We start from the raw sequence: 20,525 nt of genomic DNA, 5'->3' as shown, positions 1-20,525 counted from the left end.
GTCCATTGTATTTGGGTTTCATGCTTCATGGTGTCACTTTTTTAAATAAAAAAATGTGAATGGTTAAAAATAAATTTTATTTGATATTTAGATAATGATAAAAATTGAAATGATGATAAATGCTGTTTATTGCCTACTTGTGAAGGTGTCAGTGTTATGTTGGTAGAGTATGTATGGAATCATTTATATGATTTACAGTAAATGAAACAAGGTGAGGTATCAGTTTCAGATTTAGTACGGTTGTCTGACTTAGATTTTTGAAATCTATTGATATTTTTAAAACAAAACTTTTTTTTATTGCTTTACATTTGAATGATGTTCTTTGTACTTGGATATTGATCCTATTTCTGATTCAGTTTCGAAAGGAATTAACGTCAAGTGGACTATATGTCAGTAGTGTTTTTTTGTATAAATTTTTAAAGAAAATTAGTCATTTTACTTTGATTTTTGAGTTAGCAGTTCACACACAGGTAATTATAAACACTTTTAGAAGACAAATACTGGTCTGATAATAATCTTAATTCATCTTTTTGACATAGTAAAGAAAATGAACTCTGCAGAAACAAAATTTTTTAGTATGTGGCAAACAACTAAGCAACTACATTTTTCTTGGATTTCTTAGTATTCTTCCATAGCTTGTAATTCATTAAACATTCCTGTTCAGTTTTCTATACTAATTTCATATATATATATATTTTGCTTCATCAAAGCATTGCTGCTTTTCTTCCTCATCAGTAATTAGTAAACTTAGCTTCCTAACCCCTTGTAACTTATGCCTTATTAACGATAGTGAACATACCAGTAAGCATTGAAATTAGTGTTACTCTGAAATGTCAAACTCATTCTAGAAGTTATGCTTTTCCTTATCATTACTGTATTAGTGGACATCCTGCAGCCTATCATTTTATTGTTCATTAAATATAGCTAATGAACCTTATTTAGAGTAATTGAAAGGGAATAATAGAAAATTTTAAAGGAATGACATTTTCTTCTAGTAGTGAACTTATAAAATACTGTTATCTGAAGGTTTTCTAGGGACTTATTTTTAATAAGTAAATTAGAATTAACCTTTTTTTAATAAATTAATGCTGCTGAAATGCTTAAAATACACCTGTCTTAACTTTTAAAAACATTATCTTCAATTTAAGTGTTTAATTGGCATTATCTGTGAAAAAATGCTTTATTAACTGAGACACCACTGTGTTTCTGATATACCTATAAAAAACTCATGAAGTTTTATTTTATTTTTCAGGTTTTGTAAATAGATATACAGGGAAATAATTAAATATAAAGGAGTAGACTATATTTAACATTAACCGGAATAGTTAACCAGTTCTATCTATACATTGGAATGTTCATCTTTTCAGACTAAGTTTACTGAAAAGATTCTTGCATTAGGTAAATTTTAGTAGATTGGACTAAGTTGAAGGAGTTAATCCTTCTGAGCTTTTGGAATTCTGAAACCATTGCATAGAAACTGTCTAGGAAAGACAAATGGTTAAGATATGTAGCCACAGGCTCCTGTTTTGGATTTGTATTGACATCAAAAAACAAGATGATAATGATGGATCTTATATGTTTATTTGAAGGCTCTCAGAGGATACATTCTAGATTTATCCTTTGTTTCAGAAGATAGCATTAGCAACTGGAAAGAGGAGAATGGTGAAGGAAGGTATAAGTGGGAGAAAGTGGAGAAGGTGAGAGGTGGAAGACTGAGGCAAACTGTCTTGGAAGCAGCTTTTAGCTCAAATTAAGATATCTTAAGGGGAGAATTTCCCAACAAAGGAATAAACTACTTAATGCAGTCGTGGGGTTTTACTTCTCTACAGTTATTTCTTTTTTAAATATAGGTTGAAGAAGGAAGTAAAAATATACGGCTAGGTTCACTAATTGGTTTGATAGTAGAAGAAGGAGAAGATTGGAAACATGTTGAAATTCCCAAAGATGTAGGTCCTCCACCACCAGTTTCAAAACCTTCAGAGCCTCACCCCTCACCAGAACCACAGATTTCCATCCCTGTCAAAAAGGAACACATACCCGGGACACTACGGTGAGTATATTTATTCAAAGGATGATGTAAAAAAAAATGGTTATGGCAGTTCTTACGGAGTTGTAATCATTATATTCGCACATCGTTGTACATCATATAGAAGTTGCTGTTCTCAGCACACTCAGACCTTAGAGTGTGTGCTTTTTTTTTTCCAACCATCATTGTTCATTCAGTAAATAGTTATTGAATATCTGCTATGTTCCAAGTACTCTGAAAGCCCTGTTTGCACAATGGGAAACCAAACAGTGTGTGTCCATGTTGTTGAATTAGGTTTTAGAAGTCTAGAATGGAATTCAGTATACCAAACTTCATACTCTGTTACCATTTATGGAGTTCTAATTATTTACAGGAATTCCAAGCTCGAATGTCTCTCTGATATAAAATAGAATTCATGTTTTAACGTGCATTCGTTTTCAAACTAGTCTGCATTATGAGTTTCCGGCACAGACTGGAGCTCAATTTTGTCTGTTCTGTAACAAAACAGACAACTTAATACACATCGTTTCACTTTAGTTTTACATTGCTTTAATAGAAGAATTCTATAAATTCTAACATTTCATTTATTTAGTATTCTATATAATTATACAACATTACTTTTTCTTTATGAGAAAAAGATCTTCATAAAGTAGACCTCTTCATTCTTAAACATTTTTTCCTTTAGTTTGTCATTGTCAGAAAAGAATCCACCGTGCTTTTTTGGGGGGGGGCAGTGACGGAGTTTGTTCTCATTGCCCAGGCTGGAGTGCAATGGTGCAATCTCAGCTCACCGCAACCTCGGTCTCCTGGGTTCAAGCGATTCTCCTGCCTCAACCTCCTGAGTAGCTGGGATTACAGGCACGCGCCACCTTGCCCGCCTAGTTTTTTTGTATTTTTGGTAGAGACAGGGTTTCTCCATGTTGGCCAGGCTGGTCTCAAACTCCTGACTTCATGAACTGCCTGCCTTGGCCTCCCAAAGTGCTGGGGATTACAGGCATGAGCAACCACGTCTGGCCTGCTTTTTGAAATACTGATTTTAAATTCCCTGTGCAAAGTGTTTCTGACTCTGTTGCCTTGACTCCCATTTACTGTCTCCTCTTTCATTTACCCTAAAAATTGGAAGACAGTCTCAGTGATGTCTTCTAACTAATGATCTTCTCCGCTTGCAAAGATAATAATAGTGTATACCCTATTTAAGATCAGTCATCATCAGAGACTTGCATGAATCTGAGGCCCCACTATGTAGGTTAAAAACCTACTGACCTGTGAACTCTGCATACTTTTGGGCCCACACAGTGAATGAAAAAAAAAAATTTGTTTTGGTTGGTCACTAATCTTATATAAAAATCTAAAATTTCAGTTTCTCTTGAAAAGTCTAAAGATTTAATAACACTGGGCCCATATGAGAGTTATTTAATACTTCCCTGAAATGCAGCAAGTTCCACAGTTGTTTCTGTTTCTTAGCTTTAATTTCTAGACCCAGCCTGTTTTAATCTGTACTAATCAGACTTATTTTCTTTATCTGACTGTGTAGTCATTTGTTTACTACTTTGCTTAAAGGAGATATACTGTTAGTCATGTAATCTTAGGTATGCTCTCTCTCTCTCTCTATATATATATATATGTTTATATATACAATTCAACCTCAGTAAAACAACCCAATTCAAAAATAGGCAAAGGACGTTAATAGCATTTCTCCCAAGAAGATACATAGATGGCCAGCAGGCACATGAAAAAGATGTTCATCGTCACTAACCATTAGGGAAATGAAATCAAAACCACAATGAGACATCCCTTCATACCCTTCAGGATGGCGATTATCAAAACAAACAAACAAACAAACAAAAACCAAACCAGACCTAGAATATGACAGGTGTTGGCAAGGACATGGATAATTTGGAACCCTTGTTGTTGCCTAGTGGAAGTGTAAAATGCTGCAGCTACTGTGGAAGACAGTATGGCGGTTTCTCAGAAAATTAGAATTACCATATCATCTAGCAGGTCCACTTCCGGATATATATGCAGAATAACTGAAAGCAAAGCCTGGAAAGAGATATTTGTACGTCTATGTTCATAGCAACATTATTCACAGTAGCAAAATGGTAGAAACAACTCATAAGTCCAAAATGCTATGAAATGTGATTCAGCTTTTTAGGAAGGAAATTCTGGTAAATGCTGCATGGATAAACCTTGAGAACATTATGCAGAGTAAAATAAGCCAGTCACAAAAAGACAAATACTGTATGATTCTACTCATGTGAGGTACCTAAAGTAGTCAAATTGATGGAGACAAAGAGAATGGTTACCAGGGGTTGGAAGGAGGGAGGAATGGAGAGTTACTGTTTAATAGATACAGACTTCAATTTGGGAAAATGAAAATTTCTGGAGATTAGATGGTGGTGATGGTTGCACAGTAGTGTGATTGTACTAAATGCCGTTCAATTGTACACCTAAAAATGCTTAAAATGGTAAATTTTAGGTATCATTTGCCACAATACAAAATATATGAAGCAACAATATAACAAAATATATGAAGAAACAATTGATGTTTGTGATGAGCACCCATGTGAAAGTAATTGATTGAAATAGAAGCTTTTTCCCCTAATGAATATGTATTCTTACTAAAATAATATTTAGAAATAGTAACTAAGTTTTTATGAAAATGTTTAAAGAATAAAATAAATTGGTACAGATTATTTGACTGTGACTATCTGTGGGAGTCATTTTAACTTTATTATAAGATTTTAAAAATTATTTGCAAAACTGTTGACATTTAGATCTATTTGAATCAAATGTAAGTGTTACTTGGTTCTATTAACCTTCATATTTTTTTCTTAGGTTCCGTTTAAGTCCAGCTGCCCGCAATATTCTGGAAAAACACTCACTGGATGCTAGCCAGGGCACAGCCACTGGCCCTCGGGGGATATTCACTAAAGAGTATGTGTTTGCTTTTTGTAATAACCAATTCCATTATTTATTATGATCATGTTTTTTTGAAAGAAAATAAAAAGAGCTTATTCAGTCTTAAGATTTAAAAGGAGGTACACTATTCTTTTGTACTTTTAATTGCTTTTATCATTGTAAATTATATTGTGTGCAAGAGTTGTTTTCTGAATAATTATAGCATTACTGAAGAACAACTCTAATTTGGTAACTAAGCAAGATCCTTAGAAGTGGTAATAAATGCAGAAAATTAGAGTGCAGAACAGTGAAACTTTATACAGTATTAAGTGTATGAAATCATGCAATAACATTTACATTTCTAAAACAAGGAAATATATTTTTAAAAAATTATTTTCATTGTCCCTTTGAATTTTATTCACTTGTACTGTTATAAAGCAATTTCCATATACAGTTTGGTCTCTTTTTAGATTTTCTTTTCTATTTCATTGATTCATCTGTTCATGAGTTAGTACCATACTTTTTTAGTACCACATTTTTAATTAGAAATGTTTTACTGTATGCTTTACATCTGATAGCGATAGCCTTGCTCTTTTTTTTTTAATTAATCAGTTTTCTTAGTTCATGCTTATTTTATTATCCTTTCAAATGAATTTTAAGCAGTTCATCTAGCTCCATGGGTAGGAGTGAGGGATATTTTTATGGGATTGTATCACATTTTAAATAAACTTTGTGAGAACAGACATCTTTATGATGATGGGTCTTTCTATTCCGCAACACTGGTGTGTCTTTGCATTAGTTTAAATTTTTGTGTCTTTCGAAACAGATGGCCCCTTTTCTGTTGAAACTTAAGTCTAGTAGGGTAGACAAAGATTAATCAAATAGGCTTATGAACTAATGTAAAATTTCAGTAGTGTTATGTGCTACATTTCTATTGGCAGTAATAGTAAATGTTTCAAATTGAGTTTGTTTTAAAGCAATGTACTCATTCCATGTTTATCTAATATTGATATAAAATAATAAATAATATTGGCCAGAATTTTTATAAGTCAAGAGAGAGCAATGGTTATTAAATTGTAAGTGGCAGTGTTGGGCCAGGCAACTTCTTCTTTTTTCCACTGGGTTATTTTACTCTGCATGAAAGCATTGGCTTACTGTTGGGTGTTTATTGAAAGCAGTATGTAGCTTTAATTCTTAAGATATCCTCATTTATCTATATTGCACTCTTACTGATTTGTTAACTGAATGTGAGTATGTGGTTCTATCACACACATACTGTGAAGTTCATGCCACACTGCATGAGTTGGAAATCAGCTGTCCTGAGAGCTGACTGAAGGGCAACATCCCAGACCGTGGGATTTTTAGTTAAACGACTTAAAAGTTACACTTAGCTGTAAAAAATTAAAATTAAGAACCTTGGTTGCCAGTTAATCCCAGTTTCTTCCCCACACCAATCCCGATTTGTGTCTACTGTTGGTATCTTAATCTTGTTAGTCTACCAGTCTGTGCCTTAGTAGCACTCTCTGTAAAAATGGGAGAAAGCAACTATTTTTATGACAAAATAGACTTGCCTTGCTCATAATTCTGAGGATTAGGAAGAAGAGTCTGTATTTAATTCATTAATCTTTGAGAGTTTGGTGAAATGTAAAATAATGATTGTTGCACCTTAGGGGGATCAGTTCTGCAAATTTGTGTAAGATAAACTGGAGCAGAAAAAGATGAGTTAAGGAGATAAATTAATAGGCTCCTAAAGTAATCCAGGTAAGAGGTAATGAAAACTTGAATGTGGTTAGAAGATCTAAAAGGGAGATTCCTGATATAGACAACATTGTAAGGATAAAGTCCAGAAACCTTCACAGATTAAATGTGGAGTGTAGGCCAGAGTAGCAACAAATAAAGGAATGAATTTGGATCTGGTCTAGGTGATGATAGTTTTGTCTCCAGAAATAGAAATAAAGGATTTGGGAAGCATTTGTTTTGGTGGAGTTAGTAATGTTTGAAGCTTACTTTCAAGACTTAAAAACCATGTAGGTATCAGGATCAGTGAGATGAAGATGTATCTCAGGAGACAGTTTGGGATTAGAGAGGTAGATTTGGTACATAATAAAGCAATTGTTGTAACTGAGTTCATAAATAGGGAAACTATTTAGAGGTTAAAATCCTTGAGTTGGAGGATACCTGGGAAATGTGGGGAAAGTCAAGGATGGTAGGATCTAAGAAAAGACTCTTAAATTTGGTGATGTGGTAACCTTTTGGAGGGCAGTTCAGTAGTGTGACAGCAGTAGAATAAAGAAATAAAGGTTTCTTCCTTCTTTTTCTTTCCATGTGTGTTTAATACATGTATGGTGCACAAATATCTTTTTTTTTTAAACCTGAGTTGAAAGTTGTAATATTAATGAAACGTTTCTTAAGAACAAAATGGTATTGTCTCCTGAATACCATAAGGAAGCAGTATTAAAGAGTTAGGCTTTTAGTATTATTGCCATCTTTTCTACCCTGTTACCCTTTTCTCTTCCCTGCCCTTATTCCTTAACTCTCCACGAGAAAGGCATCAACTTTTGGTCTTCAAAATAAGAACTAGTACAAAAGATTTTATGAGAAAAATGAATCCTGAAAGCATACATTATTGAGGATTTTTGCTTTTCTATACTACTAAAAATGCCTGCATTTTAAGTTTATCATTAAGGTGAGCTTTGGAAAAATTTTAGCCTAATGTCATCTTCTGATACGGTTGAAAAATTGCAGGCCTTGGCATAGCTGTCCCCAAAATATCTTAGCACACTTTTTTTTTTTTTTTTTTTTTTTTTTTCTTTAAGAGAGAGATAGGCTCTCACTCTGTCACCCAGGTTGGGGTGCCATGGTGTGTTCATAGCTCACTGCAGCCTTGAACTCCTAGGCTGTAGTGGTCCTATCACCTCAGCCTCTCAAATAGTTGGGACTACAGATGTGCCACCATGCCTGGCTAAATTTTTTTTAAAATTTTGTAGAGACAGTTTCTCACTAGGTTGCCCAGACTGGTCTCAAGCTCTTGGCCTCAGGTGATCCTCCCACCTCAGCCTCTCAAAGTGCTGGGAATGCAGATGTGAGCCACCATGCCCGACCAGCACACATTCTTGACATGGTGAGGACATCCTCCATACCATGTCCACTAAAAGTGCGAGTAGAAAAATTAGTTCCAGATGCCTCCAGCGTGTTGTATTTGTGAAAAAAATCTTAGGTATCAGGGCTACTATTTTAATTTTGCCTTAAAACAAGCATTGATCAGAATATATATGTTGTACCAAAGCGTGTAGACTTGACTTCACTTGTACATGTGACTATTTTAAGAAAGCAGTGTCAAGGCCACAATTAGAAGCAGAAGACATTTAGGTTCTTTGCCTGCAGCCCCAATGTCTTGGGTACATCTGTGTCTTAAATCATAGTTGTAGTAATACTTGTATTCATCATACAGCATCAAAAATCAGGTAAGTATGACAGGCAAGTGCCTAGTGTGTTTTAGTGGTATTTCCTTTCAAAATGAATTCATGTCACACCCAAATGAATTGTTCTCTCAGGGAAACCAGTAGAGAAGGTTCTACCTGAGTTAACTTCCAGAGCATCCTCTGCCTATCTGCAGATTTGTTTTTCTCCTAATTTTTATAGCTTTTAATGTCTACCTAACGCTCTGAGTTTAGTCTGATTATTTAATGTGCAGAAATCATTAAAACCATTTTCTGCCTTACAGAAAACTAAATCGTTGGCTGTTACTAAAGAAAAATTAAGATTTATACTTCATAGGTATGTAAGTATAAAATCGGTAATAAAAAGGCCAGGTGCAGTGGCTCACACCTGTAATCCCAGCGCTTTGGGAGGCCAAGGGTGGCGAATCACTTGAGTCCAGGAGTTTGAGACTAGTCTGGCCAACATGATAAAACCCCATCTCTACTAAAACTATAAAGCTTAGCCAGGTGTGGTGGTGCACACCTGTATTCCCAGCTACTAGGGAGGCTGAGGCATGAGAATCTCTTGAACCCGGGAGGCGGTGGTTGCGGTGAGCTGAGATTGTGCCACTGCACTCCAACCTGGGTGACTGAGTGAGACTCTTTAAAAAATAAAAAAATAAAAAATAAAATCAGCAATAAAAGTTTTTGTGAGCCAGTGGCCAGAATGAATTTTCATCCTGCTTCTTTATGATTAACCTACCCAAGAACCTTAATTACTACAGAGATAAAACTAAACTGCTTTTTAAAAAATAAAGTAGCAAGGAATAGTTATGTGAAATATGTAATATTTTAGCATAACTAAATATTACATATTACTAAATATGCTAATAAGTAATAGTTATGCTAAAAATGTGTCAATTTAGTGTCAGCAACCTTTTTTTAAAATAGATGTAATCAGGCATTAACCATACAGATTTTTGCACCTCAGTTGGAGTGTTCCTGCTTGTGTTGGTGTTCTATTATTGCATAACAAGTTACAATAAACTTACCAGCTTAAAATAATACCTGTTTGTTTTCTAACAGTTCGATAGGTTAGAAGTCCTGGCATAGCATGGCCAGGTTCTGAACTCATGGTCTCATAAGACTGAAATCAAAGTGTTGGCCAAGGCTGGGGACTCATGTGAAGCTTGGGGTCCTCCGGTTGTTGACAGAATGTATTTCCTTGGGACTGTAGGACTGTGGCCCTTGTTTTCTTTCTAGCTCCCAGCCACCCCTGACAGCTCCCAGAGGCCATGTGCAGGGCCTCGCCATGTGTGGTCTCCATACGCGGTTCACAACATGCATGTTTGCTTCTCTCAGGCCAGCAGTTGAATCTCTTTACTTCAAGTCTCTTCTTCCAGGAAGGCCTAATTTCTTTTAAGAGATTACCTGATGTATTTGCCCTTTCCAGGGTAGTTTGCCTTTTGATTAACTCAAATGCAACTGATTTGGAGCCTCATATATCTATAAAATGCCAACAATTTTGTCACATACTAGGACCTAATCATGAGAGTGACATCCATCATATTCACAGGCCAGATACCGTCAAGAGGGATTATATGGGGCATGTACACCCGGAGCAGGAATATTGGGGCCATCTCAGAATTCTTCCTACCATGTTGCCACAAGTAAAAGGGTCTTCTCAAATGTGCTCCAACAGGTTCTAGGTTTTAATCTTTCATCAGTGTTTTTGAAAAATAATACCAAAATATTAACTGCTTGAGAAATAATTTTTCTTTAGATTTTGTGTCACCCTGAATTTTTTTTTAGGTTATATAAAACGATTTTTTTTTTCTTAAATTGGAAAAAATACTTTCCTAAATACTTACTGGATATTAAAATGTTCCAAAAATTATTTTAAGAAAATATATTGCCTAATATCACTGTAACTTAGCATAGTGAGTTGAGGGCTTAGCATATTTAGTAATCTAATTATATCCTCTTACAAGACAAAAATACCTTTGTTTTACAGAGTAATACAAAGGCAAGTTTGTAACTAGTTATTTTTCATTCTAAAATATATCATGGGTTAGCTTTGTTATATTAGGTTGTACTGATGGCACATTGAGCAAAATTTAAAATGATTTGATTTCCTGGTCATAAATAAGCTGATTTGCACTATAATAAACAATGAATAAACAATAAGTGAACAATGATGTAGGAAGTATCCTGGTGAAAGCGGTATTTACAATAAACTTGACACTTTTTGAATGCCATGTGAATATTATTTCATGAGTATGAAGGATGAGAGTATGGTTTAATAATTGTTGATCTACCAAATAACATCCACTGTACAGAAAAAAGACTAATTTCCTTTTTAAAAATCAATACTTATGCCCAATTTTAATAAAATGTTATTGTTTGGTTTTTGAAAATATGCAAATATTAAAACATGACAGATAATGGTCAGCAGACCAGGTAAGAGACAGGATTTAATTTTCTAGCTCAAATAATTGGTTTTTAATTATAACCTTGACATCTGTATATTTGTGTATCTTTTCTCCACATCTCATCTACATTTTCTGAAAGTTCTATTATATTCCTTATTGCTAGTTATGGTTATCTCCTTTCTCTTATTTCCAGGGATGCTCTGAGACTTGTCCAGTTGAAACAGACGGGCAAGATTACTGAGTCCAGACCAACTCCAGCCCCTGCAGCCACTCCCACAGCACCTTCGCCCCTACAGACCACAGCTGGGCCATCTTATCCCCGGCCTATGATCCCACCAGTATCAACTCCTGGACAACCCAGTGCAGTGGTAATGTTCTCTAAGTGCATTTTTATTTCTTTTTTTTTTTTTTTTTTTTTTTTTGAGACAGAGTCTTGCACTGTCACCCAGGCTGGAGTGTAGTGGCGTGATCTCAGCTCACTGCAGCCTCCGCCTCCCAGGTTCAAGTAATTCTGCTGCCTCAGCTTCCCGAGTAGCTGGGATTATAGGCGCACACCAGACGCTCACCTGATTTTTTTATTTTTAGAAGAGATGAGGTTTCACCGTGTTGGCCAGGCTGATCTCAAACTCCTGACTTCAGGTGATCCACCCGCCTTGGCCTGCCAAAGTGCTGGGATTACAGGCGTGAGCCACCAGCCTGGCCTGGATTTTTATTTTTCAGATTTAAGTGAGAGAGAAAATAAGAACAATTACTGTGTGTTTTAAGAATAGATTTAAAAGAGATTAGTTTTACTAATCTGTTTCAATAGTAACTCAGTGATAAAGAAAAAACAGTCCAAGTGCTTTGTTTTACAGATTTCCTATCAGAAACCAAAATTTGTTTGTACGTTAACTTCCAAATAAACGTTAGAACTATAATTCAATTTAAAGTTACCACAGCTTCCACAACTTCAGTAACATATATATTCCCTACAATCTCATGTTTCATGTCTTTTCTTAAGTGTGATACTAATAATTAGTGGCTGACACTAGCTCCCTTTTGTGGATGTGTTCTACTTTTTAACTAGGGAATTGATAATCTCACTATAAAGAACTATATAGGTCGTCATTCTTTCCTTCTCAGGTGCATGCAGCATAACAGCCCCTTTTTGTTTTCAAATTCCTTCATTTTGTCTCTCTGTGCCTTTCCTATTCAGGTTATTTACTTCCTATCAGAAGAAGTATAGAATAACCAAGTTTATTTAAAATCAAATGGGCACTTAAAAAAATAAAAAGCAAAATAAATAGATAAATCTGTACTCCTAGTGGAGAACTATATACCATATGATACTTTAAAAGAGTTGAAAACAGTACAACTTTCATGGGAAACAGATTTTTAAGTATCCATTAATGATTAATATACTGCATACTTGAATAACCTACTCTTTAAGGACATGCAGTTGGACAAGACGCTATGTATATTGAGTGTATAGTCCACTCTTCGACTATATAGCATATATTGACTAAAATATGTATAGTTCAATCATATGTCTTTAAAAAGTAGATTATTCAAGGCTGGGTGTGTTACCTTACACCTGTAATCCTAGCACTTTGAGAGTCTGAGGTGGGAGGATTGCCTGCACCCAGGCATTCAAAGACCAGCCTGGGCAACATAGTGAGACCTCATCTCTACAAAAATATTTAAAAATCTGCTGGATGTGGGACCGTGTGCCTGTAGTCCCAACTACTCAGGCAGCAGAGGTTGGGGAATCACTTGAGACTGGGAGGTTGAGGCTGTAGTGAGCTGTGTTCATGCCACCACACTCCAGCCTGGGTAATAAAGGAAGACCCTATCTCAAAAAAGAAAAAAAAAAAGGTATCAAGTTAGGAAGGTAAACCTTACTTTCGAATTCTTACAGTGTGTAGAGAGCATTTTTTGTACTTGACCAAGTACTTTGCTAACATAAAGTGTTTGATCTCTTAATGATATTTGTAAAAATGAAATCAGCTGCACCTTCATTTGCTTTGTATTATCTTGAAGTGATTGTAATGAAATTCCAAAATAGAGTGAAGGACGAGAAAGGAATTAGATATAATTTAAAGCCTATCATGCTTTTTTGAGCGGTCCAAGGAACAGAATGAAAAAACTACAGAGAGGTTACAGGGATATTTTATTATCTCATTCATACTTTCTATTATGAATCTCTAAGAAATAATATCTTCATGTTATTTTTAAAAATTACAAATCCAAATAGCAATAATTGAATTGCCTGTATAGAAGGTCTCTGAGCTTCTAATGTCCCTTGTGATTTCTTTGATCCATGAGTTTTTTATAAGTGTGAATTTAATTTCAAAATATTTGAAGACACTTCAGTTACCTTTCATGATTTCTAGTTTAACTCCACTGTGTTTAGAGAATGCGCTTTGAGACACACTTCAATTTTACAACAATCTTCTCAAATTTATTGAGATTTATTTTATATTTATAATATGGCCTATCTTGGTGGATGTTCCGTGTGTGCTTGAAAAGATGGTTCGACTAACAATTTTTTGACTTTACGATGGTGTAAAAGTGACACACATTCAGTAGAAAGCAGTGCAGTATTTCCTTGCAATGCTGGGCAGCAGTGGCCCGCCACAGCTCCCAGTTAGCCGTGTGATCATCAGCACAAATGACTGCTACTTTGCAATGTAGTGTGTAGCCAGATGATTTTGCCCAACTGTAGGCTAATGTAAGTGTTCTGAGCACATTTATGGTAGGCTAGGCTAAGGCTAAGCTGTGATGTTCAATAGGTTATGTGTATTAAATGTACTTTGACTTATGATATTTTCAACTTACAATGGGTTCATTAGAGTGTCACCCCATCAAAAGTCAAAGGACAACTATATATTAATAGTTTGTTGATTTATTGGCTGTTTTATTTCAGGGTTTTTTTGTTTATTTGTTTGTTTGTTTTTTTCCCCAAGACAGTCTTGCTTTGTCGCCCAGGCTGGAGTGCAGTGGCGCAATCTTGGCTCAGTGCAACCTCTGCCTCCCCAGTTCAAGTGATTCTCCGGCCTCAGCCTCCTGAGTAGCTAGTATTACAGGCATGTGCCACCACACCTAGCTAATTTTTGTATTCTTAGTAGAGATGGGGTTTCACCATGTTGGCCAAGCTGATCTTGAACTCTTGACCTCGTGATCCGCCCACCTCAGCCTCCCAAAGTAATCCTGAGATTACAGGCATGAGCCACCGTGCCCAGCCCATTTCAGTTTTATTAAGTGATATTTGTAACAAAAGCTGCTTACAGATGGCTTATGTCTGTGTCTCTCTTCTCACTCCTCCCTCTCTCTCTGTGTATGTATGTACACATACGTATATTGCTCCTTGTGTGTGTATGGTGTGTGTGCGTATGTATGTATACACGCACAAACACACCTATGGAGGAATTATTTGGTAGGTTTCTTTTTTATCATCTTAAACATAGTAACCTAAGATATCCCATTCACAATTGAAACATGAATTTTATTACTTTTTTCTGTAGTTACATACTATAAAACCAAAACATCCCAGATTTTTTTATATTCTTCCCTTATACTAAGAATTTTAATAGTGCTTTTCTTGTATTAATCTTTAATTAATAAGTTAGGTCATCAAGAATGAATTTCATTTATAAAGTTGCTTGTTTTTTGTTTTATTTTTCTATTCCACTTGTGGTTTAATGGACAGGTTGCTATCTTTTTGTAGGGCACATTCACTGAAATCCCTGCCAGCAATATTCGAAGAGTTATTGCCAAGAGATTAACTGAATCTAAAAGTACTGTACCTCATGCATATGCTACTGCTGACTGTGACCTTGGAGCTGTTTTAAAAGTTAGGCAAGATCTCGTCAAAGGTTAGTAAAATTGAATTTACTTAATACAAAACACATGCTAACTTAACTGTCATGAAATCCTTTATAAAATTACACAACGTAGCTTTTAATCTCAATTTCGTAATGTACTTGCACTCTACTCTGGGTTTATTTGTGCTAGAGAAAAAAAAATTGGTAATGTTTTCCTTGAAAAAGTGAATTGATTCCACAGTATTAAATAAACCACAAATACCTTTATGCAGAATAAAGGTTTCTGTTCTACTTTGCTTTTATTTACCCTTTGTCATATTTGAATAATGTACATTTAGTTAACATTCATTTAGCAGGCAGTTATTGTGTTCGATTCTCTGTTACGTACTGAGCTTTAAAAATACAGGTTGAGCATCACAAAACCAAAAATTCAAAGTGCTCCAACGTGTGAAACTTTTTGAGTGCCAACATGAAGCTCAAAGGAAGTCCTCATTGTAGCTTTTCAGATTTGGGGATTTTTGGACTAAAGATGCCCAAACAGTAAATGTAGTATTACAAAATCTGAAAAATTTTGAAATCTGAAACACTTCTGTTTCCAAGTATTTTGGATAAGGGATATTGAAATCTAAAGTACTGTAATTTGGTTGGTTATTTTAAAAGCAAAAGTGGTCTTAATGTTTTGGTGTGCTTTAGCATTTACATAGGTCAATTTTTTGGTAAGAACACGTGAATGATTTGTGTAGACCAAATGGTTATTTTTTGTTTTGAATATTTTTTGGTATGGTATTTAAACAAAGCAGTCCTTAACATTTCATTCAGTTTAAAATCCAAAACTTTTAAGGATGTTTTAGATTATAAATATCTTAGATATTCTTCTGTATGCAAATTTTGATTTTATATTTCTTGTTCAGAGTGCATTTACAGATTATTAAATTTGTAATATTTCTTCCAAAAATCAATTATAAGTTTGCTGAGAGACATACAGATTTTTTAGCATGAACTGATAGTTTTATTTCTTCATTTTTGACCTATATGGCCTTCGTATTATTTTCTTGTCCTATTGCACTGACTAGAACCTCTGGTATAATGAATATAGATGGTAAAAGCAGATATTTTTGCCTTGTTCTTGATCTTGGGGGAAAAGCATTCAGTCTTTTATGTTAGCTGTAGGTTTTTTGTAGAACATTATTTTCAGGTTGAAAGAATGTCCATTCCTAGCTTGCAGAGAGTTTTAAACATGAGTAGATGTTGAATTTTGTCATATACTTTTTGTGCATCTTTTCAGATAACTTTTCCTTTTTCTGTCTGTTAATAAAGTGAATTACATTGGTTGATTTTCAAGTGTTGAATCAACTTTGTATTCCTCAAATAAAGCCCACTTAATCATTAACCTTCTCATATATTGTTTGATTCTGTATTCTAAAATTTTGTTTAGAATCTTTACACCTATGCCCATGAGAAATGCCGACCTGTAGTTTTCTTTTCTGGAGACATTTTTTCGGATTTGTTATCTTATCTAGTGGAATGGGTTGGAAAACATTTCCTGCTCCTTTATTTTCTGGAAGAGTTTGGGTACAATTGGTATTATTTCTTTTTTAATTGTTTAGTAGCATTCATTAGTGAGTTTCTTTTTGGAAAGGTTTTTAATTATGAATTTTATTTTAAAAATGGATGCAGCTTTTGTTTTCTTGAATGAATTCTGGTAGTTTGTGTCTTTCAAGAAATTTGTTTGTGTCATCTAAGTCACCAGGTTTATTGGCATAAAGTTATTCACCACATTACCTTATTATACTGTCATTGTATCTGAAGTAATGTTTCTGTTTTTGATATTAGTAATTTGTATGTTTTACTCTCTAGATCACTCTGGCTAAAGGGTTATCAGTTCTATTGATCTCGATCTCTTCAAAGAACCATCATTTGGTTTTATTAACTTATCTAGTATTTCTGTGATATTGATCTCATTGATTTCTTTATTTTTTTTTCTCTTTGCTTTCAGTTTACTTTGCTATTTTATTTCTAGTTTTTTAAGGTGAAAACTTGGATCATTTATTTGAGACCTTTATTTTTTAATATAAGCATATAATACTCTTGAATTATCTTTAAGCACTGCTTTAGCTGTATCCCACAGATGTTGATTTTTTTTTTCTTTTTTTCTTTTGAGACAGGTTCTTGCTCTGTCACCCAGGCTGGAGTGCAGTGGTGCGATCTCGCTTCACTTCAACCACCGCCTCCTGTGGTGATTCTCTGATTCTCTCACCTCAGTGCCTTGAGTAGCTAGGATTACAGGTACAAACCACCATGCCTGGCTAATTTTTTGTATTTTTACTAGAGACAGGGTTTCAGCATGTTGGTCAAGCTGGTCTCAAACTCCTGGCCTCAAGTGATCCACCTACCTTGGCCTCCCTTAGTGCTGAAATTACAGGCATGAGACACCACGCCTGGCATTATTTTTCCTTTTATTCAATTAAAAATGTTTTCTCATTTATTTCTTTTGTGATTTCTTTGATCAATGAGTTATTTATAATTGTGCACTTAATTTCAAATTATTTGAGGACTATTCATTTCTCTTTCTTTTATGATTTCTAGCTTAACTCCATTGTGTTTAGAGAACACACTTTATATGATTTCAGTTTTCTTAAATTTGTTGATATTTATTTTGTATTTATAGTATGGTCTATCTTGGTATGTGTTCTTGAAAAGAATTTTTTTATTTTTACAAGGGAATGTTCTGTAAATGTCAGGCCAAGCTGGTTAATAGTGTTGTTTATGTCTTTTGAGAGCAGTGTTGATATTTCTCATTATAATTGTTTATTTGTAGTTTCTCCTTTCAGCTCTGTCAGTTTTTGTTTCATGTATCCTGAAGATCTATTATTAGCCGCATACACAGTTAGAAATTTTATGTTTTCTTGAACAGACCAGTCATGTTATGTCCTTATCTATTCCTTGTAATATTCCTTATCCTCAAGCCTTCTTTATCACATCTGTACCCACTACAGATTTCTTTGACTTGTGTTTCTATAGTATATCTTTTTGCATCTTTTTACTTTTTAAATGTAAATATGTTTATTTAAATAGGTTTCTTGAAGGCAGCATGTAGTTGGTTCTTGCTATTTTATCCAATTCTTTAGTCTCTTAAGATGTTTAGACCACTCACATTTAATGGGATAGTTGGATTTAAATCTACCATTTTGTTCTTTCTTTGTGTTCTCTTTGTCCCACCTCTTTTATTCTTTCCTTACCTTTTTGGTTACTTACTTTGTTGTCATTCCATTGTATTTCTTCATTTTATCTCCTTTTTTCTCTTCTTATCTGTCTTTGCAGTGGTTTTCTTAGGGTTTACAATATAATTGTTTAATTTATCACAGCCTGACTTCAAATTGTATTACGCCCCACTCCATGTTTAATATAAGAACCTCATAACTATATACTTGCATTTCCTCCCTCTCATATTTTGTACTGCTGTTGTCATGTTTTACTTCTATATGATACAAGCCCCAGAATACATGTTTAATGTTTTTTTTGCTTTAGCAAATCAACTATTTTGTAGTTTTAAAATGAGGAGAAAAGTGTCTTTTATATTTATCTATACCTTTTTTCATTTCTTTGTATAGAATTAAAGTGCTGTCTGCTATTATACTTCTTCTACTCGAAGAACTTCCTTTAATGCTTTTTATAGTACAGATTGACAATAAATTTTCTGTTTTTGTCTGAAAAAGTCTATTTTGTCTTTCACATTTTTCCTTTTTAAAACAATTTTTTAAATTGTAGTTGGATGTATAATATGAGTCTTCCATTTTCGGTGTACAGTTAGTTCATTGACATTAAGTACATTTACATTGTTTGCAACCATTACCACCATTCATCTACAGAACGTTTTTCATCCTGCAAAATGGAAACTCTGTATACTCTTCATTCCTCTTTCCCACCACTCCTGACAAACCACCATTCTTCTTTCTGTTCCTATAAATTTGACGATTCTAAGTACATCATATTAGTGGGATCATATGGTACTTGTCCTTTTATGACTGGCTTATTCCACTTGGCATTATGTCTTCAGGGTTCGTGCATGTTGCAAAATGTATCAAAATTTCCTTTTTAAGGCTGAACAATATTCCATTTTATGTATATACCCTACTTTGTTAATTCATGTGTTAATGGATAAATACATTAGGTTGTTTCTACTTTTTGGCTATTGTGAATAATACTGCTGCAAACATGGCTGTACAAATATCTCTTTGTGTCTCTGTTTTCACATATTTTAGGTATATCCCCAGAAGTGGAATTACTGGATCATATGATAATTCTATTTTTAAATTTTTAAAGAGCTACCATACTGTTTTCCTTAGTGATTGTGCCATTTTGCATTCCCACTAATGGCGCACCAATGGGTCAGGCATGATGGCTCATCCCTGTAATCCTAGCACTTTGGGAGGCTGAGGTGGGAGGATCACTTGAGGACAGGGGTTCAAGACCCACCTGGGAAACAGAACAAGACCCTATCTCTACAAAAAAATTGAAAAACTAGTCAGGCAGATGGCATATGCCTGTAGTCCCAGCTACTTGGGAGGCTGAGGTGGGAGGATTGCTTGAGCCCAGGAGCTGGAAGTTACAGTGAGCTATAATTGCACCACTTCACTCTAGCCTGGCTGACAGAGCAAGACCTGTCTCCAGAAACAAAAATGGAGTGCACAAAGGTTGAAATTTCTCCACATTTTTGCTAATACTTGTTGTTTTCTGTTTTTTTGATAGTAGTCACCCTAATGGATGTATCTTCATCATTTTTAAGAAGTATTTTTGCTGGATATAGATTTTTGAGTTAATAGGGTTCTTGTTTCAGTTCTTTAAATAAAGATACTATTTCATTATTTTCTGTCTTAGAATGCCTGCTGCCATTCTTAATATTTGTTCCCTTGTATATGATGTTTTCCCCCTATCTGGTTGCTTTCAAGATTTTCTCCATTACCAATTTGGGTATTGTATGCCTAGATTTTTTTTTTCTATTGTATTTATTCTGTTTGGGTTTCTCTCAGCTTCTTAGATGTATGGTTTGTTGTCTTCCTTTAATTGTGAAAATTTTCCAGTTATTTTTACGATATCTTCTGTTTCATGTGGTTTCTCTTTGGGGCTCCAATTTTAAATGTTAGACTTTTTGAATTGTCCAAAGCTCTTAAATGCTCTGTTCCTTTTGTTCATTCTTTTTTCTCTTTATGTTTCATATTGGATAATTTTTGTTTACCTAGCTTCAAGTTCACTGATTTATTTTCCTAGTTGTGTCTGCAAAGCTTAGCAAAATATATATTTTTTTTATCTTGATTAGCATGGATTTTCCCCTCTGGTTTCCAATTGAATGTTTTTTTAGTTTCCATTTCTCTGCTGCTAGTCTGCATCTGTTTGTGCATGTTGTACCATACTCTGCCCTCTTCACTCCTGTACTCTGACAGTGGGTATTTACTTCCTGTGTTTGTCTCTCCTCTGAGTGGATTATCACTCTTTGGCATTCAGTTCACCTGTTTGCTTTGTAACCTCAGCTCCCTAATGGGCTTAAGAAAAGTTATGATTTTGTAATTTATCCTGCTTTTTCTTTCACCCTGTCAGGATGGGAGCAGCTTTCTTTTGTAACTTTCTACATCCAAGGTGAAAGCAGGATGTTTTTCAGTTTATATACAGATCTTCAGGATTTCATATAAAGACAACTTGAGAGCTTTTAAAAGTTCAAGGAACTAAATGGAAAGCTATATTAGAGAAAGTGATAAATCTCTAAAAAATGAACCCTGGAAACACTCCTGTAGTTCTCAGATCATACTTGCTTAGTCATGATATAGAGGTTAATGTGGAAATCACTTTCCTGTTTTCTTACTCTAATAAGGCAGAAAACAGCAGTATTTCAGAGGAGATGTGGATTAGTTTATTATCTTTGCATGGTCTGGTTTTGGTACACCCTTGT

The 20,525-nt window shown here is 34.6% G+C and overlaps 1 protein-coding gene across 1 annotated transcript in view; it reads left to right on the top strand.

Annotated features, from left to right (window-relative positions):
• The window catches only part of PDHX (pyruvate dehydrogenase complex component X), a 73,845-nt gene that overhangs the window by 36,297 nt on the left and 17,023 nt on the right, over positions 1-20,525 (top strand). Inside the window, exons 4-7 of the mRNA XM_008002210.3 lie at positions 1,851-2,050; positions 4,865-4,963; positions 10,972-11,146; positions 14,485-14,632. Coding sequence (XP_008000401.1) covers positions 1,851-2,050; positions 4,865-4,963; positions 10,972-11,146; positions 14,485-14,632 — 622 coding nt within the window. The remainder of the gene's footprint in view (positions 1-1,850; positions 2,051-4,864; positions 4,964-10,971; positions 11,147-14,484; positions 14,633-20,525) is intronic.

The sequence above is a fragment of the Chlorocebus sabaeus genome, chromosome 1 (assembly GCF_047675955.1).
Source record: "Chlorocebus sabaeus isolate Y175 chromosome 1, mChlSab1.0.hap1, whole genome shotgun sequence".
Taxonomy (NCBI): Eukaryota; Metazoa; Chordata; class Mammalia; order Primates; family Cercopithecidae; genus Chlorocebus; species Chlorocebus sabaeus.
Note: the sequence above shows the minus strand (reverse complement) of the source record. Positions and strands in the feature narration are given on the sequence as shown.